This window comes from Labeo rohita, chromosome 9, assembly GCF_022985175.1.
Source record: "Labeo rohita strain BAU-BD-2019 chromosome 9, IGBB_LRoh.1.0, whole genome shotgun sequence".
NCBI classification, from domain to species: Eukaryota; Metazoa; Chordata; class Actinopteri; order Cypriniformes; family Cyprinidae; genus Labeo; species Labeo rohita.
Window position 1 is genome coordinate 27,430,163 of NC_066877.1, and position 19,376 is coordinate 27,449,538.

A 19,376-nucleotide genomic window follows, 5' to 3' on the forward strand; every position below is an offset into this window, starting at 1 on the left:
GTTTCTCAATCATAGTGTAAAAAACACCTTTTTTACCTTGCCAAAATCATCTCTGCAAAAATCATCCTAATCTGGTCGATGTTGCTTTAAATGTTAATGAGCTCTGCTCGCCCTGCCCCTCTCCTCTCTCTGTGGAGTGACGAGCCTGTTTACTTTAGCCACATTTAGCCACTAAACTTGCTAACTAGCACGTTATTGGGAAAGGCGATCGCAAAGATTCATAAAAATACTCCTTATACTCACTTCTGCTGTAAGTGAAGCTGGATCACGAATGATTTGCGTGAACATAGACGGATATATGTAGATCGGGAGCAGCATTCCCTTCACAAACAAATGTAATCCACTGCATCTTCAGCGGCTCAAATGTCGGGAGTAAATGACGATCACTGTGTTCATTATTACATCCAACAACAGAACACCTCAATCGCTTAGGAGCCATTCTTGTCTATGTCCCTGTTCCGGCATCAAAACAATGGTGATCGGACTGTTACTGCTCATTCGAGGCAGGTCTGAGGTAAGACGCTCATGTCAATCAACTATCGTGGGAGCGGCCTCTGTCGGTGTGTCGTCACACAGACAAGATGCTAAGAATGGCTTGATTTGAAAAAGGGGAAAATTATTTTTACAGATTAAATAAAAACCACTGGGTGGATTTTTATCATAATAGTGTGGTTGTTTACACACAGTGCCAACACACATTTATGTTCAAACAACATCTAAAAGTGCACTTTAATCACTTTTCAGATGAAGAAACAAAGACATGAACATCTTAGATCAGTGGTTTTCAATTCCAGTCCTTGAGGCCCACTGCTCTGCACATTTTGTATGTCTCCCTCATTTAACGCACCTGATTCAGATCATCAGCTCGTTAGGAGAAAGATCCATGAACTGAACTGAGTGTATCATATTCGGAAAAATCAAAAAAACATGCAGAGCAGTGGGCCCCAAGGACTGGAGTTGATAACCACTGTCTTAGATGACATGGGGTGAGTAAATTATAAGGAAAAAAAAATTATAAAAACTGAAAGAAGGCAACAGTTGAGGTATCGACAAAGGCCATGGTTTTTTTTATTGGCGAAGCAGTTTTTTCCCTTTTCTTTAGGTTACAGAACTGAGTTGCACAGATTACAGATAAATCACTTCTGTCTGAAATATACACTGAAATATGAAATACAATTTTGGTTAGAATCACCTGCACCTCATCAAACATTTATGAGATTACTGGAGATCCTGGTTTTGACTGGATGATACTGTATTTGAAGCACTTTTTTGTTGTAGGTGATTACACACTTACACTCATCAATAAAATATAATCTAGTTTTATTTGGCCTTGAATGGAAAACTAATGAGAGTAATGAACCCCAGTGAAGCCTGTGCTGATTGTTCTTTTAGATACTGAGATGATCTCAAACTCTACTCTGAGCACATATAGTAATGTGCTGAAAGGCCTCTTAAAATACATCTTTAGGTCCTTCTTTCTTAAGATTTGCTCTGCATTTATGACTTTCTATGCAAAAGTATAATGGTCAAAGTGCAGTTCTTGCTTAATTGTCTTTGCAACAGGCTGTAACAGTGACTACCCACGTCTTCAGTGGCCTTTGTTCCGGAAGTAATTTTCTCATTTGTTTTCTCCATTGGAATTTGAAACTGAAATTCTTCAGTAAAGAGTTTAAAACCATGAACCAAAATTAACAGCTTCATCAACTTTTGATTTAAAGCAAAAACGCATTTTGACAATCTGTATGACAAGGCAAAGGTAAAAAAAAAATTGAACTTCATTGTGAACTGTGAATTATTTTATGACTGAATATGATGATAGATAAAAATTAAATATAACACGCAATTGCAAAAAAATCAGATATGCACAAACATAAGTGATTTAAAAAATATATATTTGATTACACAATTCACAGTGCTCTATGGGAGAGGGTGATCTCTGAAATTGATATTTTTTAATATGTAGTTGAAATCATTAGTTAATCACCTTAGAGCTCATGGTAGGTCTGTTTTAAAAGGTTAACACATTATCACTAAAAATCATTTTCTCTATGGAGAAAACAAATGTGATTTTTACTTCCAGAACGCAACTGCTGTACTCTATTGATCTGGAGATCATTAAAGGGAATATGGCTACCTGACAGCATGGCACAAGACCCAGAAGTGCCAATATCACATCAATAAAAAGCATTGGTGAGCAGCTGTTAAAACACTACCAGAAGAGTAAAATTGTGCTTGTATTAACAATCATTAAGGGCACTGGCATGTTTGGTCCCCTGTCTGAATTTTGTCTCCTAGCGAGGGGTTCGGCAGTCTGGTAGCACTAAGTTTGTTTTTATAACATTTTGGCCTTTAGGAATTGCATATTTGAGCTGCACAGAAGAAAATCGTCTTATAACTAAATAGTTTAATGGCTTAATGCACAAAGTTTGGGAATCCTTCTCTTGGATGCAGTCTTTCATTGCATCATGTGGATGCAGGATGATTAAGATCTTTTATATCTCTTAATTGTATAATCAACATCCATCCTTAGTGACCACAAGGTTGTTTGTATCAGGAATTACAGTCGACAGAGCTGTCATGTCAAAAAAAGGTTAGCAGGGAAATAATGTATGCCTATCGATCCCTAAAAGCCAGCGCTAGCTCCTTAAAAAGAAACCGTGACCCCTGAGCAGACGTTCTTTAAACATGTGGTCACATTTACCATTGTTCAATGAATTTTCACAGGCAAAATCCAGTCAGTAGAAATCCGTGTGATCAGGAATACTGCACAAGGGTGAAAGATTCCCCCACACAGATTTTGCAATGGGTTTGAGTTGGTCACCTTAACTTAAATCAAGGAAAAAGTTTCTTGTTTTTTTTCTTGTTTTGTTTTTTTTGCCAATGAAATTTCACAAATGTGACCAAAACTGATGGATGGAAAGATGGAAAATAGAAATACTGTACTGTCTGATGTGCTGAGCCTTTTGAACATGAGAAATACTCAAGGCGAAAAGATGAAGTCTGTACTAAACATGGTTGGGATGATTGTGGCCTTTGGACAACTGCAGAGACTCTCTAATTAAACGACTGGGCTTTGGGGATAAACAAGAGACATAAAAAGATGCAATCTTGTGGTTTAACAGCTCCATGGCCTTCTGTTAAGAAAACAGGCCCCTAAATGTGACTTTTAATGTGTAAAAACAAACAACAAAAAAAAGGCTGAATATTTCATGTGAATCCTTGTAGGTAAAAAAAAAAAAAAAAAACGAGCAGCAAAAGAACAGCTTCCCAAAATGGCATGATCCTCCACCGGCCTTAAGTTGTCCATCTGAAAGTTCTCCTGGACAGAGAGAGGTGTGAACCAGACCAATCCAATTTTATTCCATACAGCTGAAATGTTATGGCACATCACACTCAATGTAGGGGATGTCACTGTACCGGCTGTCCACCTCAGCCCATTGTTGTACTGCCCGGGCTACAATTTCTTCTGAGAGTCTCTGGGCATAGTCCAGCAGAACCGGATTGACCCGTACCGGGTCCTCCATGGAGCCAATCTCTGAGAAAACTAGAACTGCTTTCTCGCCTTGCTTTCCTGGCTTGCCATCCACTTTCTCCGACGAGCCGGAGTTCTGAGTGGGGTCGCGGTGCTTGGATTTCATGCATCCCATGATATAAATAATGTAGCATTGGTTTGAAAGCAGTGAGGGGAAGAGATGCAAAGATGGCGTGATACCAAGGTTATATTCCCTTGGTTGGCCGTTTATAGGGTTTCGTGATGTACGGATAAGCTAGGACGAATTTCTGTACAAAGTGTAGCTGAGACACTCCAGATGGTCAGCCATGATGTATAGCATTCTCATGGCCACCTCACACTTGCCCTGTGTGAAGAAGACGCATGGTTATTCTGAGTTATTACTTGTCTTTGCCTGGCTAAATATATATTTCATGATGACTATTTTTCAGTGTCTTGGCAACCTTGTCTGTGACACCATAATGACTACATCTTCACAGGAATGAGGATTTCCTTATGAGGAAGTACAGAAAAAAAAATAAGAAAAAATAACTGCATGTGCCTTAATTGGCTAAAGCCAGTAGGAGGCTATAAGTAAGTTGACTAGATATGGGATTTGTTATGGCAAGTCTGGCTGATCAAACACTTTCTTGTTTAAAAAAAGAAAAAACAGAAAAGATAATCAATGGTTCTTTATGTGAACACATAATTACGTAATCACACAGACCGGACAGTCGCAACGTGGCACGACATGCTCTGACAGTGTTCCATTTAATTCATGTGTAGGTACATAACGCCGTTCATTATGGGTTTTCTATTTATTAAGCGCATTTTGTTTTTTATCCCAGCTGAGATTCAGATTATAACATAATTTAAAAAGCTTAAGTTGTATTTACATTACTACAAATCGACTTGCAGAAAATACTTTTATGTATTGATAAAACAATTAAAAAATAAATGTCACGTTTTATATTACATTTTATTTGTAAAATGTATGCTACATTTAAATCTGCTTTTAGTCAGTCATCAGTGACACCAGTTCATTTGGTTCACACTATGCTCTTCCATCAGTTCTCGGCTCACTCCGAATCGGATTCAGTGTGACTCGAGAACCGTTTGGACTGATTCAGTTCGATTCCGGTTTTGTGAACGATTGCTGATTCAACCTAATCATTCAAATGATCCGACTCAAAAGAACGATTCGTTCACGATTCGAATCGGACGTCGCTATTACAATATTTGTCTCGTGTTACCTCATGAAACGCCGCTATCTAATAACTACCAGACTTCTCCTCACAACAAGCCGGTGGTTCACTCCTTTGGCTGCACAGATACTAACCTCGATAATGTCTCATTTAAGAATATACATGTGTTGATATTGTGGATTCTAAATCTACGAGCTCCCTTAATATTTTTAAAAATAATATTATTACTCTCGCCTGATACGCAAACCCGTTGTATACATCATACACAGCAGCCAAAGACAGCCGACAGTCACTGTCTGGAAATCTGAAGTGATCAACAGTTTAATAACATCATGATCAATTACATCCTGCTTGCAATGCAAAGCAATGTTATGTCCAAAGAGAACGAGATTAAAATATCAGTTCTGTCGTTTTTCGTTTTTAAATTCCCTGGTCGTATTTGTGTCAAGAAAGCCTCAAGGTCAAGGCAAAATGTTATTCGTGATTTTATAAAATGCACGATGATCTGTTTTTGTAATGTAATATTAAAAGTGCACATTCCAGTGATATAATCGGTGTGGGTACATACCTATTCGGGCTGCAGGCTGTGAGCGTCAATATTATCGATATAAAAATCGAAGAAATCATTTAATCCAAATCGGAATGCGTTATTTAAAAGAAAACCTGACATAAATCCATAGTATTAACAGGCAGAAGCTTCTTCCTCTACACCAGTCTCGGTTACTCCACAGGAGAATGAGAAAGCATGGTGATGAACTTGCTCTTGTAGGATAAGTCGGGTCAGAATTCAGCATGTGCGTCCGGAGTCCACATATAATGATGATAACGTTTCAGTTTCATTCCAATGACAGGACAGCGATGCAGCTCAACAGCGCATTAATCCTGTTGTTTTTGCATTTCTCTGTGCATTCAAACATGGCCATCTATATGACTGAATTTGCAGCTTGGAAATCCGTCATGTTTCTATTCAGGGGCACACTTCATGCAACCCTTGCCCAAACATTTGTTTGTAAACTGGGTAAAATAGGTTACTGCAACACACGCAAACACAGGTTGCGCCTCAGTGTGTTTTTAAATACAATGTCGCCCTCTAGTGGAATAACTGTTTTTATAGCCGAATATTTATAACAGAGGGTTCCCAAACTTTTTCATGACAGGACACCCTAGAGAGGTCAAATCTCCCTCCAGAAACATGTTTAGTGAAATATGAGAAAACAAACGCATTTGTTTTCTTGTCATACACTGTAAAAATTAAAAAACACAATTTGTTGAGTCAGCTTAAAATAATGTGTTACCCTGCTGCCTTAAAATGTTAAGTTCAGTCAACTAAAATAAGTTCAGTCAACTTGAAATGTTAAGTTGTACTAAGTAACAACTTAGATATTTGTGTTTGCTAAACTTAACATATGGGTAAGTAACCCAGCTGCCTTAAAATTTTAAGTTGATTTAACTCAAATATCTAATTTAAAATTTCAAGTTGAATAAACTTTTTTTGGGTTGACCGAACTTAAATTTTTAAGGCAGCCAGGTTACAAATTATTTTAATTTGACTCAACAAATTGTTTTTTACAGTGTACAGCATATACAGAGAGAGAATGGTTTTGTCATACAAGCGTGGTTCAATAGTTAATTCCGTGAAGGCTTTGTCAGACTGGTAAATTGAGTTTGTGAGTCTTAAATGTTTACCAAATAAAATGTTTATTAAATTTGAGAAGTTACATTTTTCCACGACCCATGGTAAAAACTGCTGTTTACAAAGACACTAGCAAATCACTAAGTTGCGTTCACTTGCGTAGTAACTTTTTTTTTCGACTCGGAAGTAACCCTGATAGCACACGTACATCAAGGAGACGTCTATGTGACGTCTGCATTTACATCTGCAAGACATTTTTTGAGTGTTTGCTCATCTGCAATACGTCTATTGGGCGTTTCGTATCAGATGTCAATGTCTCTTAGATTTAAAATCTATGTAAAACTGATATCTTAAAAATGCTACACAGCAGATGCTTTCCAGATCAAGTGATCTTTAATAGACATCTTCCAGACATACGTGTGCTATGGGTGAGACTTCCGGTTCATTATTCTCTGCGGGGTAATAATGAGAAGAATAACAACGTGCAGTAAACGGTAAAACTGTTTGCCCTACAAACCAGTGTGCTCATAATTAAGGTAATACAGTAAAATAATATGGAAAGACACACCAATTTGCAATATCAAGCAGCAAAACTAGCTGTTTTTTTTTTACAGCTAAAAATAGCTGGAGGCCAATGAGACCAGAAGCCAGACCCATAAAATGTATGAGAAAAATAAATCTTATGAGAAAAAGGTACAATAGTGCACTAGGCTTACTGTCGTTAGTTATAAGGTTTTATTACAAATTTACATCTCATAAGTATGAACTGTATATAACTGTGCTAGGTGTGCCTTATAAAAAACAAAAAATATTCACACTCTACAAGCTACACCACATTGAAAATCCATCAAGCAAACAAACATTTTCAGGCTAGATCATTTTATATTACGTTAGGCTTTATCCTAAATCCATTAGAACTTAATCAATAAAGATTTCTGGTTAGCGTCCGCTTCGAATCTTCGATTCTTCCTTTTTATCTTCACATTATTAGATTGAACCGAAGATATAAGTGATATTAAGTAAGGGATAATGCCCTGTCATCAGCTCATTATCACAAAATGTTCCCAGACTCAAAGCAAACTCTTGTGTGGCCTTGAAAGTGTTTATTTTGCAGTAATGACCGGATGACTGCACATTATCCTGCTTATAAGGCTACTTGCCAAATAAATAAATGGACATGAAATATTGATTCGAGTTGAAATTATATTATTATGTTAGAATGAAAAATGCTGAGTTGCCACGTACAAGAGTTCTACAGTTTATCGATCGGCCAATCAGAATAGAGTATTCCAGAGCGCCGGAATAAAGGTCAATTTTATCGTGACTTATTTTCCTGCCATAATCGAACACAATTATAATTTCTAATGTATATTATAAGTTGTATTTTTTTTCTTTATTATATTACTGCGTTTAGTTTCCTTATGTGTGTCATTTTAATAGGCTGTGCAAAAAGAGGTCAGAGACATACCTCAATTGCGTTACAGAAGTTGTAACACAAGATGGCGCTACGTATCTTAACCACAGGTCTAAAAAACTGAAGAAGCTGCAGCTACCAGGGAGTGTTGAACAAATAAGATGATTTGTGATTATTCAATATCTTACGTTTAAAACTTTACATACGTAGTGAAATTACAGTTGCATTGAGAGAAGCTACGTGAATACTGTCCAAATACCTCTTTTTTAAATACTGAAACATAAAAATAGGACATATGGGAAAATGAATGCCTGGGCTGTAGATGAGTTATTTTAGCAAGTTACTCATAAATTAACATGAGCCCACATTTCAAAGCTGCTACAGCACCTTTTTACCTACGATGCTGATCATGTCAAGTTGTGTAAAACATCTAGGTTCCTTATAGGACAATGTACAGTTACGATAAAAACAAATATACGATTTCATATGCATAAATGTCACATGTAGCCTTTACATTATGGGTGAGATGCGTTTGCATAGTGAGTAGATTAGACGCCCGCACGGAAATGTTATAATAAATGTGCGTATTTTTCATATCCATGTGCATAATTTGTATTCAAGTTCGGCTGATTCCTCCACGAGTCCTCTAAGATGTGTCATGCCTCTTTAAGAACTGCGAAAGAAGTCCAGCTCTGTCCATTAGGTTTATTGTTGCCAGCTCAGCCAATCATTGAATCTTACGACACAATAGAGTGGCCAAAGTTGCAGTATAAAAAGCCTTGCCGAATTTAAGCATGACATCTACTTGTCCGGTGCGTGGTGAGGTTCATTTCCATAGCAAATCAAATCAAACATCGCAAACATCCTTTAGCACGCTTTGGAACATGCATTTTACACAGGTTTTAATTTCTCTCAGCGTATTAATTGCATGTGGTTCAGTGGGTCATGGAGATATAACGGCGCACCAGCAGCCTTCCACAGCCACGGAGGAAAGCGAGCAGTGTTCCACATGTGAGTTCAGACAACACAGCAAGCTGATGAGACTGCATGCCATCAAGTCCCAAATTCTTAGCAAACTCCGACTCAAACAGGCTCCAAACATCAGCCGGGACGTGGTCAAGCAGCTGCTACCCAAAGCACCGCCTTTGCAACAACTTCTGGATCAGTACGATGTTCTGGGGGATGACAGCAAGGATGGAGCTCTGGAAGAGGATGATGAACATGCCACCACAGAGACCATCATGACCATGGCCACAGAGCGTAAGGATCGTCTATTTCAAAGATTCACTCAATAGATGCATCCTCTTAATAATGGACTAAAAATAGGGTTGATACTTGGAGAGACCCTTTACGCAGAGCCATTTGCACTTTAAAGACGGCTATTGTGCATTAAATGCACAGTTAGTGCGAAGATAGTTCTCGTTTACTGATTTTTTAAGGCTTTGTGTTGCTCCTTTATCAGCCTTGCTAAACCGATTTTACGCACGCTGAACACTGAAGCGCAGCAAAGCGCACCAGCGTCGGTCAGAAGAAAATGTTTTCACCTTTACCACACGTGACATTTGCAAACTGTAGCAGAAACTGGGTCATATCTTAGACGTTCTTTTTTAGGTAAAAAATGTGTATTATCTTATAGACATTACATATGTAGCCTATCCATTACTTTTGAAATGTATGTTAAACGTTTCCTTCTGCAATGCCGTATGTATAAGGTCTTTTTTTATATAACTTTGTCTTTAAATGATATAAATATGTCTGTAAAATCTTTTATTTTAAAGGCGTAGTCGACGTTATTTCTTTAAAACTTAATTTTCTAAACTTCATGACCCGTTTTAATAATAAAACTGCCACTGAAAATCAGTAGACTCCGTATAATCGCTGTTTCTCTTCTTTTTTTCAGCTGACCCCATCGTTCAAGTAGATCGGAAACCGAAGTGTTGTTTTTTCTCCTTCAGTCCGAAGATCCAAGCGAACCGGATCGTAAGAGCGCAGCTCTGGGTTCATCTGAGACCGGCGGAGGAAGCGACCACCGTCTTCTTACAGATATCACGGCTGATGCCCGTTACGGACGGAGGAAGGCACATACGAATACGATCCCTGAAGATCGATGTGAACGCAGGAGTGACGTCTTGGCAGAGTATAGACGTAAAACAGGTGCTCACGGTGTGGTTAAGACAACCGGAGACCAACTGGGGCATTGAGATAAACGCGTATGACGCGAAGGGAAACGACTTGGCCGTCACCTCAGCTGAGCCTGGAGACGATGGACTGGTGAGTTGAGCTGTTGTGGTTAACAAATACGCGTTTTACGTAAAATATAACCGCTTTTAGTCAGAGCTTTGCCACTGTTGAGACATTATTTAGATGGATTAGTTACACCACTCTTTGTTTTAAATAAATAATTATATCCCAAGAATAAGTGCCAGAAGCATGTATGTAAAATGCATATATCTTGCATATCTTAAGTGCATATGTCGGAACGCTCAATAACGCTACACATTTGGTAGTCAGTGTAGTCCCGAATGTTTTTGTGAATGAAAAACATTCGTCGCGACCAAATGTACTTCGATTCGAGAACGAATGACTCTTTCGAACGATTCTTTTTAGTGCATTAATCTTACTCACTCTGAGTTACTTCCACCATATTTTAACTTGAAACGAGCTAAAAAAAATGTGTTTACACTAATGAAACTTAAATTAGATTTGTTTTGCAAAAACTGTATTACATTTTGTCTGTATATTGGTTCTGCTCATATCAGAAATTCTCTCATGATTTGCTGGGGACAACAACTGCAATTAGAATCGTTAATGGCACCATTAAGCAATGGGAATCATTAGGAGGAATTTTAACCAGAATCATTAAATTCATTCCGTTCCCTAATCATATCTATATTGGCTAACTGTAGCATTCATTAACGGTTGGATAAAGCTACTTCATAGACTGATCAGGAGTTGGCAAGCGCCGCAGACAGGAGAGTACCAAGAGTAAACTGAAACGCTGGCTCTTTGGTTTCTTTCACTCCCAGCTCCCTTTCATGGAGGTGAAAATCTCGGAGGGCCCAAAGCGAATCCGGAGGGACTCTGGCTTGGACTGCGACGAGAATTCGTCAGAGTCTCGATGCTGCAGGTACCCTCTCACTGTGGACTTCGAGGACTTCGGCTGGGACTGGATTATTGCTCCAAAGCGCTATAAGGCGAATTACTGTTCGGGAGAATGCGACTACATGCACCTGCAGAAATATCCCCACACCCATCTGGTGAACAAGGCCAATCCGCGAGGCACAGCCGGGCCCTGCTGCACCCCCACCAAGATGTCTCCCATCAACATGCTTTACTTCAACGGCAAAGAGCAGATCATCTACGGCAAGATTCCCTCAATGGTAGTAGACCGCTGTGGCTGCTCGTGAACCAGTGCCCAGACAGGACTCGATCCGTCTCGTAGACCCGGACATCTGATCACACCATCCACCATCCATTATCAGTGCTTTCCGCAAGACACTGTGCAATAGAAGGACGCTCACTCACTCTCTGGGCACCGCTTCATTTGACTATGTTTTTTTGTCATTTTCCTCTAAATCAGTATCTCTGCCACAGGTGTCCAGTGTTACACGGATGTACTAAAGGAACGTCAAACTGGCTGGACTCGGGAATGGACACTATTGAAATGGACGACATTCTCTGCTTTATTTCATGTTTTCACCTTGTCAGAATACTCTCGTTAGGATACGCCGACAACATTGTATTATGCAACCACTCCAAAATACAATCATTTAGATCTTTGCTGTAACAGCTGTAACCGGTGAGCTTGTTTAAGAAGAGTATCCAAGAGAAACAGAGAGGGACTCTTGAACATTGAACAGAGCTTGAATACAGTTATCTGACGCAACCTTCCACACACACTGCAATAAACGCACCGATCCAATTGTTAATCGTAGCTTTCGTCCACTACTCATCTGTCAAACAGCCCTACACACTTGAAGTATTATTGAGATCGGCATTAGGGGACAGAAGGACTTGAAGCAGAGGCGCTGTGAATGCGGTCTACACATTGAAATGTGTTCGAGACAGAGACGTCGGAACTGTAAGAATGAATGTTAATATCACGCTAACACTCTGTCTTCAAACCACACAGTTTGCACTATGGCAGACCAATAGAAAGAATTGGTTGCTACAAATGTTGTAAAAACTGATTTTGATATGTTTGCTAATTGTATTGTATACTTGCCATTGTTTCCATTAACAGTTGCCTTTTTTAACCACGGTTAGTACATGTATATGAACACAAAATAGCAAAAAAAGTGTACAATATAAATCTATGTATCTGTTCAAACAAATAAAGGTGCTTGCTTTATATGTTCAACTCTGTTATTTCAGATTGTTTTGGAAGAAGGGTTAAAAAAATGCATTGGGTTTTGAATATTTGGAAACATGCAGTTCTGTACCTGAATGAAAATCGTTTGATGAAATGTGTTTATTGAGCCACACTGGATGTGATCAGAAAGTTTAGAGGGAATCAAAGCAAAGGTGAATGTGGGGTATTGTCCAAACTGTGTTAAGAGGTTCCTTTCGGGTTGAATTTACTATCATTTGACCTTTTCATTTGTTTTTCCCTTAATGGCAGCGAGCTGCGGTGTTACATAAGCCCAAATTAACAAATCTCCCCTCTGAACAGTTCAGCGTGAGCATGCAGCAGAGTTTGCTAAAAGGACTTGTGCAGAAATGTTTTGACAGCATGGCTAATTAGACCGAGGCTTATTGGAGCCCTCACTTCCGTCCAGAAGAGGGCGAACTCAGCACTGCCGAGATCTGCTTCCTTTCCTGCTGTGAGTTGGACAGATGCCATGGAAACCAGGTGGGAACTGCTCTGAAATGAACAGAGGGTTGTGGGAGATTAAAAGTCCCTGAGCAATAACATTTTTTTCCACATTCGTGTTAAGATAACGCGCCGTGGATTGGGGATCATTTGCCACATACAATTAAAAGTGGGTTCTGAAAAGCTCAAACACCTCACATGAGCACTCCTGAAACGATCGATAAGCGTTTTAACATCTGAATGTGCGCCGATAATCAGGTGCATCCCTTCGTAATTCATCCTGTTCTACATGCTATGAATCACGCTCGGCAGAAGCATGATTGATTTGTTTTCTTGTGCATCTGACTTGCAGCACCGTCCTTTGTGCCAGGTAACGGCAAGTGTATGATAAACAGGAACAGTAATGGCTTCCCCGAGTTGTTATATCTGTCACACGGGAAACGTTTTCCTTGTCTCCGTGGCTTGCCGGTTGCCAGCACATTCCCAGGTTGACAGGAGAGGAAGTGACTGTGAGAAAATGGGAAGGCAGCGTGGCTCCTCGAGGGACAGGAGACTCCGGGGAGAAACACATAGCTCATCTCAGTCACCAGGATTCCCCATATCCGCACGAGCTGCAGGGGAGCTGGGTAGAGCCGCATGTGCTCAGACAGGAGGAAAGCACCGTGTACAAGGGGGAAAGAGGGACAGCTGCCAGGTGTGGTCAAACATCTGCATCTTCACACTAACGTGCACAGTCTCTGGAACAGCTGGGGAAACGATTGCTTTTGAGTGATGAGTTGAAGGTACGCGCTGCCATGAGGCATCAGGTCGAATATTGATGCCGAGGCTGCAGACAGGTGACAGATGATGCATGTTGTGCTACTGACACCTCACCTGGTCTGCTGCTGCGGTAAACATGAGCGTTTCTATCACCTGTCTGCCAAAAAAACAATCAAATGATGTCAGTTTTTCATCTTTAGTTGACAGATGTCTTTCAGGTTTTGAACAAGAAACAAGTGTGAATTGTAAGATTATTCGCTCTAAAGATTCTAAGTGCATTTGATTATAAATATGTGACCCTGGACCACAAATAGCCAAAAATACATTGTATGGGTCAAAATTATCGATTTTTCTTTTATGCCAAAAATCATTAGGATATTAAATAAAGATCATGTTCCATGAAGATATTTTGTAACTTACCTACCATAAATATATAAAAACTTAATTTTTGAAGAGTAATATGCATTGCTAAGAAGTTAATCTGGACAACTTTAAAGGCTATTTTCTCAATATTTAGATTTTTTGCACCCATAGATTCCAGATTTTCAAATTGTTGTATCTCGGCCAAATATTGTCCCATCCCATACATCAATAGAAAGCTTATTCATTCAACTTTCAGGTGGTGTATACATCTCAATTAAAAAAAATTGACCATTATGACTGGCTTTGTGGTCCAGGGTCACAAATGACAAATTAAATTGTTATTTGTATTATATTTATTTAATTTTTTTCTGCTGGCCCAGTAAGATTTATACATTACCTATTGATATTACGATATTACACACTACCAGTCAAAAGTTTTTGAACAGTATGATTTGATGCTGGAAATTTAGCTTTGATCACAGGAATAAATTACATTTTAAAATATATTCAAAAAAAATATATATATTTTAAGTAGTAAAAATATTTCAAAATTATACTGTCTTTGCTGTAGTTTGGATCAAATAAATGCAGAGCAGGTGAGCAGAACAGATTTCTTTAAAATCATTAAAAAGCTTACTGTTCAAATACTTTTCACTGGTAGTGTATTTTCACAAAAAAAAAAATCTACAAATAATTAAAATTTGGGGTGAGTAAATGTTTTATTATTTTTTTAAGAAATTAATGATTTTATTCATCAAGGATGCATTAAATGCATCAAAAGTGACAGTGAAGACATGTACAATGTTACAAAAGATTCTTATCGAAAAAAATACTGTTCTTTTGAAATAAATCAAATCAGCATATTAGAATGATTTCTGAAGGATGTCAATTTTAAGTTGACAGATGTCGTTCAGGTTTTGTACAAGAAACAACTGTGAATTGTAAGATTATTTGCTCTAAATATTCCAAGTGCATTTGCTTATACATATGAACAAATCATTTTTTTAAATATGTCATTTTTTTATGCAGAGTAGATTTTTTAAGTAGATTTATACATGCCCTGCTAATACTATGTGGCTTCACCACAAAAAAAAAAATATATATAAAAATAATAATTAATAAATAAAAAAAAAAGTCTGGGGTAATTTTTAAGAAATTAATACTTTTATTCATTATAAGGGTGCATTAAATTCAGCAAAAGGGACAGTAAAGACATTTATAACATTACAAAAGATTGCAAAAAAAAATCAAATCAGCACATTAGAATGATTTCTGAAGGATCACGTGACATCTGGGGTAATGGCTGCTGAAATTACATTTTAAAATATATTAAAATATATTTATTTTTTTCTTTTATTATTTTTTTTTTTACTATTTTCGATCAAATAAATGCAGTCTTGTTGACAATTTTTGAAAAGTACTGTAATTTGGTTGGAAAATCATAGTATACAGTGATCATTTAAAGAAGAATTAAAACTGCAATTCTGATTAACGTTCATCCTAAACCTACTTTACCATGGTAACATATTTAAACCAGCTAAACCTGCATCATCAGTCTTTAATAGACTATATCAGAGAAAACCAAATGTTTAGGTTTGAATAAAAAAAAAACATGCATATGATCATTAAACATAATGCTCAGTGACAATTCATTTCTGTCAACTGGCCTAAAACTCTCTGACACCTCACGGAGCCAAGCTCATTGTTGAGCTCTGCACAATCGGGTCTACTCAACAGGCACAATCTAAAGTACCTTTAATTTAATGATTAATCTAACGTTTTGCAATGCAATAATCACCTCAGTTTCCAAGGGACGTGCGATTCAGTTGCACTGAACTGAAGAAAGCAATGAAAAGCAATAAAAGACATGAGCCTCGGGCAGATGGGCGCAGATGTGCAGCCACTGACGGCTGGTTGTCAGCGCCCCTGATGGATTTATCCAGCGCATCCACACTGGGCCCTGCCTTCAACACCACTTGTTTTTTCACTTAGCTGAGAAATCGACATCCGTCTCTCCCAAAACTCTATTGACCCTTGTGGAATCAACATTTGATTAATTACATCGTAAAGCTTCCGGACGTCGAGGACGGGAATGTGTCCTGTTTTAGCAATGTGTAACTCAAGATCACATTTGGGCTGGAATGAGTCATTCAGCAAGTTTTGTCCATAAGTCTAAGTTCATTTACAAGGCACCCTAATGACTCAAGTGGAAAAGGTCTGTGGCAGTAAACCATATGCCCCCAGGAGACCAATGACTGACAGTGATGGAGGATAGATGCTCCTCTGAGGAGACTGCGAGATGTCTGGATCATTTGGAAAAATGGAAACATGTCCCCTCCTGTGTCATCACAACGCCTGTCAGGCAGCTGGAGATGCAGGAATCTGAGGTGTCTTGTCATATGGAGAAGCAGTTTTGCTTTGTTTTGCAATCAAGGCTATAATGTTTGTATCAAAATTTGTTCTAATAAAATACTGCCCACTGAAAATTTGTCTGTAACATCTTCTGATCTATCTGTCTATCTATCCGTTTCATCTTATTTTTATATATTACTGTCATTGTTCATATAACAAAATATTGTCTGTAATTTCATAACCATCTCTTTGATCTATCTATCTGTTCCGCCATATTTTTCTATTAATCAGCGTCAATCAGTCTACAGGTAACCCTTACAATCATCCAGAACACCTTAGAAAATGACCAGCATGAGTAAGCATGAGCCTACCTTGTTCTTGTGGATTCTTCACAACCTTTCAGATCTGTAAGATGCATAACAGACTATGAATTGCAAAATTTAAACCATTCATAACACCAACTACATACAGTTCAGACAGAGAATAAGCAAACGTATCCCCCTTCCTGCACATAGAGTAAATCTAATGCTTAAATCAAAGTCTCTAAAGACCACATGAAAACCACAGTCGGTCATTATACAGTGGATGCTGCCAAGTACCACAAGCCTCATAGTGAGAGCATTAAGGTGGACAGTATGCAATCCACCAATGTAAACCAGCAGTAAGCCTGCACATTTAAAAGAGTGGATCACCTATTGAGATCACCATATGGTGAGACGCTTAATACTATTTAAGAATACAGTAAAACAGGTCATTAGAACTTCACATAGAGCTATGTTTCCAATGCAAACTGCTAAACAAATGGTGATTTCAGCTCTTAAGCAGAATGATAATATCCACCCAGGACTCATAGACATCTGTCTTCTGAACCACAATGTTTCTTAACCTTCGACCCCTGTTGCAGAGGCACAGGAATGGCATTTGGCACGCTCTCTGACCACAATGTGCAGTCCATCTCATGCCAGACCCTCCTACAGTACTCTCCTTCTACCAGTGCCAGCTGCTCGCTCTTTAATTAATGAAGGCCATTTGACGGCTAATTGTATATATTATGAATTTACAGCACGTTTTGCTGATTTGCACTTTGGTTTTATGAGAAACAGTTGGTTGAAAGGATAAAAATTGAGTCTAAATAAAGTCTAAATAAAAATTGTGACTCAATTTAACACATTATTATAGTGTGGATAGTTATACATTTAAAAAAATAAAACAAAAACGGCATTTTCCTACCGTTGAAGTATTTCAAGTCCAGTCAGCCTCACCCGAGCAGCTCCAGCGTCTGTTGTAACGTTACTATTTTTTAGTCTTGTAACACAACTGCCTCAACCGCCAAGTTTCTCGAAGACTAAGAGGACGTTCTTGTGATGTACGCATTTATAAAAGCGTTGTAGAAACGACAGTAATTCGCGTTTGTCCATGTACCAACTCAAAGGAAACCAAGCGCGAAAATGTTACGGTTACGTCCTCACGCATACACGTATACGTGCACACTGATTTGTGTGATTCTTGTGTACAACTTTCTTAAAGACGTTGTACGGGGAAAAACGTTTCTTGTGATGTAGAAATGTATAAAATCCTAATAAAAATGAACGAACTTATAGTTTGTCTATGTAACAACTCAACCCGAGAGGGACCGCGAAAACGTTAAGGTTACGTCCGCACGTATATATGTTGACGTGGGCGCATAACAGTTACTCTTTTGTGTGCTTATTGTGTACAACTTTCTTTAAGACAGTGTAAGGGGGAAAAAACGTTTACCGTGATGTACAAATCTACAAAAACAACTACAAGCGTGTTAAAAAGTGCTTGACCACTACTATAATAAGAATAAATCGTTTTTTTTATTTTTATTTTAAGAATGATACATTTAATACAAATAAATATTTATATTATAGCTACAAGTATTAATTTGTTAATATACATTTTATAGCAGTGGTTAAACATTAATTAATCGTGATTAATCATATATAGAGGATTTGCACTTGTCACGATTTGGTCAGTTAACCAAATGCGCGGCCATACTGCTGATACTCGGATGTAAACAACAGGATGGTTTGCATGGTTAATGTGCTACTCAATATGTTGTTCTGTTAATTTATGCTGTCTAAGCCACGGGAAAAACATGTGGAAGCTGCTAAATCATATAGAGAAGGACTTAGTAAGCAGGAAATGTCACAATATTTTGACAAACTAAAGTTAACCTGTGGTAAAGACACGTTCAAGCAGTATTATTTAAGATATTAGCCTAATATTTCACCTACCTGACCGGAAATGATAAGAACAAACACAAATGTTGTCAAGATTCTTGCCCTGGAAGTCCTGGTTCAGTTTGGCCAAACAGAAACGTCTTTTGTTCCTCAGACAGTTTTTTGCACTCTTCTACTTGATTTGTTCTAACTTTTGGCAGTCTATAGGACTCCAAATGTTTTTCCTGGTCCGAACGATTAGTACAGCCCAAAACATGGCGATAACTGATCATTTTCAAGAGCAATAATCAGCAAAATATTTGAGTTTCATTTGGTTCAGTGACATTGTTTACGTTCGGTGCCACCAACATGGCCGATTGATGACTTGTCGTAAAACACTCTATTGATGAGACAGATAGATAGATAGATAGATAGATAGGTAGATAGTAACAGCACTAAAATCTACATCTATTCTTTTACTTTCATGATTTCTATTGAGAAATAAGCATGTATTTAAATATTCACTCATGGCTACTGCTAACTTAATTTTTTTTTCTAGCTAATTTGCCATTATATTACAGTTCTAAAGTTTCCAAAACAATTGCTTTACCAGAAACATTTAGCCTTTTTCCAGCCTCAAAATTGTGTTGGCATGCATTTTCATGTTAAGTTAATGGTTTAATGATAAAGCTGGGCCGGTACAGATTTCACTGTACCCAGGAGCCTCAAAATCCAATAAAATGTTACTCTTTGCCCAATATTTGACAAAAAGCATAATTGTTGTGCATGTACACTTATAAAAAGACTAGACTAAAATAATAAAGTAAAATAAAATCAAATGTTTTGTATATACCAGTTGGCATGCTACCCCACATTCATACTGGCTCTAATGAGCTAACATGTGCTGAACCTGAGCGCAGAGCCCACGTGGCAGTGAATCTGATCATGCAATGGCACTGCAACTTGATAGCACGTCTTATGATAATATTGTATTTAACATAGGGAAAGGTCAAACCACAGCACACGTTTTAGTTTTCACGGCCCTGTGCTGCGACTTCAGCACTCGCTCTCGCATAGCCGCAGGGTGCAAATTCTAAAAGCAGGGGAGAGGTGAGGCAGCACTTAGGGGCCTCATTTCTCACTGACCCTTGTTTGAGACTT

The 19,376-nt window shown here is 38.2% G+C and overlaps 2 protein-coding genes across 4 annotated transcripts; one reads left to right on the forward strand and one right to left on the reverse strand.

The window, feature by feature from the left end:
• Positions 1-1,044: 1,044 nt before the first annotated feature.
• LOC127170641 (small membrane A-kinase anchor protein) lies at positions 1,045-17,628 on the reverse strand. Of its 3 annotated transcripts, XR_007828386.1 has the most exons (4): positions 17,260-17,628; positions 16,401-16,434; positions 13,429-13,471; positions 13,072-13,301 (listed from the first exon to the last, which is right to left on the reverse strand). XR_007828386.1 is itself a non-coding variant. In XM_051118772.1 (3 exons), exon 3 carries the CDS (start codon positions 3,645-3,647, stop codon positions 3,378-3,380), a length of 270 nt encoding a protein of 89 aa, XP_050974729.1. In that variant the 5' UTR covers positions 3,648-3,857; positions 16,401-16,434; positions 17,260-17,628; the 3' UTR covers positions 1,045-3,377. The 3 variants fall into 3 exon arrangements, 2 of the variants coding, with proteins under 2 accessions (XP_050974729.1, XP_050974728.1); XM_051118772.1 differs by lacking the exons at positions 13,072-13,301; positions 13,429-13,471 and adding an exon at positions 1,045-3,857; XM_051118771.1 differs by lacking the exons at positions 13,072-13,301; positions 13,429-13,471; positions 16,401-16,434; positions 17,260-17,628 and adding exons at positions 1,045-3,857; positions 5,264-5,694.
• Positions 8,536-12,090, forward strand: mstnb (myostatin b). The gene is made up of 3 exons (XM_051118769.1): positions 8,536-9,002; positions 9,643-10,013; positions 10,769-12,090. Exons 1-3 carry the CDS (start codon positions 8,537-8,539, stop codon positions 11,147-11,149), a joined length of 1,218 nt encoding a protein of 405 aa, XP_050974726.1. The 5' UTR covers position 8,536; the 3' UTR covers positions 11,150-12,090.
• Positions 17,629-19,376: the final 1,748 nt, after the last annotated feature.

Excerpts from the sequence above, each read along its gene's own strand:
- LOC127170641 (XM_051118772.1), bottom strand. The coding sequence starts at position 3,647 with ATGGGATGCATGAAATCCAAGCACCGCGACCCCACTCAGAACTCCGGC.
- mstnb (XM_051118769.1), top strand. The coding sequence starts at position 8,537 with ATGACATCTACTTGTCCGGTGCGTGGTGAGGTTCATTTCCATAGCAAA. Across the intron at positions 9,003-9,642 it reads CATGACCATGGCCACAGAGC|CTGACCCCATCGTTCAAGTA; the intron begins GTAAGGATCGTC and ends TCTTTTTTTCAG. Across the intron at positions 10,014-10,768 it reads AGCCTGGAGACGATGGACTG|CTCCCTTTCATGGAGGTGAA; the intron begins GTGAGTTGAGCT and ends TTTCACTCCCAG.